Here is a 2,256-nt window from a genome sequence, read left to right on the forward strand (position 1 = left end):
TCATAAAAAAATTGTACTGATCCATACATTTTTCAAAAAGTTATAGCATAATAAAGTTAAAAATGTAAAATACAAAATCGAAAATTTTCATACAAAAATAGCATTTGGTAGCCATTTTCACCATGAAGACAAGTCCATAGGTTTTTTTTCCATGATAAAATATATTACATTAGCTTTAATTTAAGATATATATAAAAGTGTCAGACCTTCCGGAACATTTTCAAAATTTAAGTTAAAAAAATTAATTTTTTTAAAAAAGTTGTCATTTTTAATCTCCCCAGTAGGCAGGTAAAATGGGTCATATATAAAAAAAAAATACCAAAAGAAAAGTACTGATGTCATGCATCTATAAAAAAAAAATAAATATTGATTTGGTTATTTTTAAAAAAAGTTATGGCACTTTATAGTAAAAAAATTGAAAAAATTTCGAAAATTAGCGATTTTTAAATTTGTAATTTTTTTGGAGGTTTCCCCATTTACGGCGAACGACGGATTTTTTTTCAATTTTTGAGGGTAATGTCTATCTAGTCGATATGATAAGTGATCTTTTGTCATATCATTGAAAGAATTCGGTTCGATGAGAGCTGAGAAAAAGTGGTAAAAGACACAAAAAAAAAAAAACACATCTTAGTAAAACCAATAAGGTATTGGTTTTAGAAGCTTAGACCTTCTAAGCTTCGCATTGAAGCTAAAATGCATATAGAGTGTAGAACTTTTTCAACTTAATTTTTGAAAGTGTTTCGGAAATACTGACACTTATATATATATATATATCTTAAATTAAAGCTTATGTAATATGCTTTAATATTAAAAAAAAAATGTTGGACTTTATTTTGTTTTCACGGTGAAAATGGCTATTGAAAGCTATTTTTGTGTGAAAATTCTCGATTTTATTTTGATCCAACTATGCCACGTGCTGCGACCCTTCTGTACTGGGTTACTTTTATTTTAAAATGATTGGCAGACATTATTATATTTAATATATTTTTATGCACTTAATTATCCATTATACTTTATAATAATTATGATTGTACATTACATTTATTTTTAATTAATAAATTATCTGATTCATTTAATTTAATAGATCATTCCCAACAAAGTTTTAAAACTTGCCACAGAGGAGAGCTTTGTTAAATTTAGAAATGATCGTTGTTCTACTAGTTCTATGGTATCATTTCGAGGATTAATGACTGATTCAGAACTTAATGAGGCTAATGAAATTACAAATGTAAGTAGTATCCATTTAGTTAATACAATGTTTTAAAGAATTTACATTAGTTTATTGATAGTGAATAGAAACTTTGTGAAATAAACAAATTCATTATAAATATACAGTATGATTAATTATGATCCCTACTTTTATGAGAAATAATTTTTTTTTTGTAAAATTTTATTTATTATTGTAAGCTATTGTAGGTATCTAGTTTTTAATAAAAAAAAGTTATACCTAAAGTAGATTTTATGGGTGAGATTTATCTAAATTTTAATCTCCATGTGATTAAAAATAATACATTAAACTAAGTCAACATATTAACAAGTTAACATAGAACAAGTTAGTAAAACTCGATAGTTATAAAAAAAGTGGTAAATCTTTTACCACTTTTTCTCAGCTCTCATCGAACCGATTTCTTTCAATGATATGACAAAAGATCACAAATCGTATCTAGTCGAAGACATTACCCTCAAAAATTGAAAAAAATTTCCTCGTTCCCCGTAAATATAATTTTTTTTTTTATAGATGCATCATATTATTACCTTTCATTTGGTATATAATTTTTTTATATTTGACCCTTTACCTGTCCACAGAGGAGGGTTCAAAATGACAACTTTTTCACAAAAAAATTACTTTTTCTACTTAAATTTTGATAGTGCTCCGGAAAGTCTGACACTTTTATATATATCTTAAATTAAAGCTAATATAATATATTTTATCATGTAAAAAAAAATTTTCGGACTTTATTTTATCTTCATGGTAAAAATGGCTACCGAATGCTATTTTTGAGTGAAAATTTTCGATTTTGTATATTACATTTTTAACTTTATTATGCTATAACTTTAGATAAATGTATGGATCAATACAATTTTTTCATGATAAGTAGTATTTATATACATCTTTCATTCAACATGCTGTTTTTTTAAATCGGACCATTTCCCTATATACGATAGGGGTTCAAATCTAACAAATGCATATAGAGTGTAGAACTTTTTCAACTTAATTTTTAAGTTCCTGAAATACTGACACTTTTATATATATAT

General features: G+C 25.2%; 1 protein-coding gene across 1 annotated transcript in view; it reads left to right on the forward strand.

Annotated features, from left to right (window-relative positions):
• Positions 1-2,256, forward strand: part of LOC126903556 (uncharacterized) — a 20,476-nt gene that overhangs the window by 8,164 nt on the left and 10,056 nt on the right. Inside the window, exon 5 of the mRNA XM_050681760.1 lies at positions 1,085-1,228. Coding sequence (XP_050537717.1) covers positions 1,085-1,228 — 144 coding nt within the window. The remainder of the gene's footprint in view (positions 1-1,084; positions 1,229-2,256) is intronic.

The sequence above is a fragment of the Daktulosphaira vitifoliae genome, unplaced genomic scaffold (assembly GCF_025091365.1).
Source record: "Daktulosphaira vitifoliae isolate Bord-2020 unplaced genomic scaffold, ASM2509136v1 Scaffold_4, whole genome shotgun sequence".
NCBI lineage: Eukaryota > Metazoa > Arthropoda > Insecta > Hemiptera > Phylloxeridae > Daktulosphaira > Daktulosphaira vitifoliae.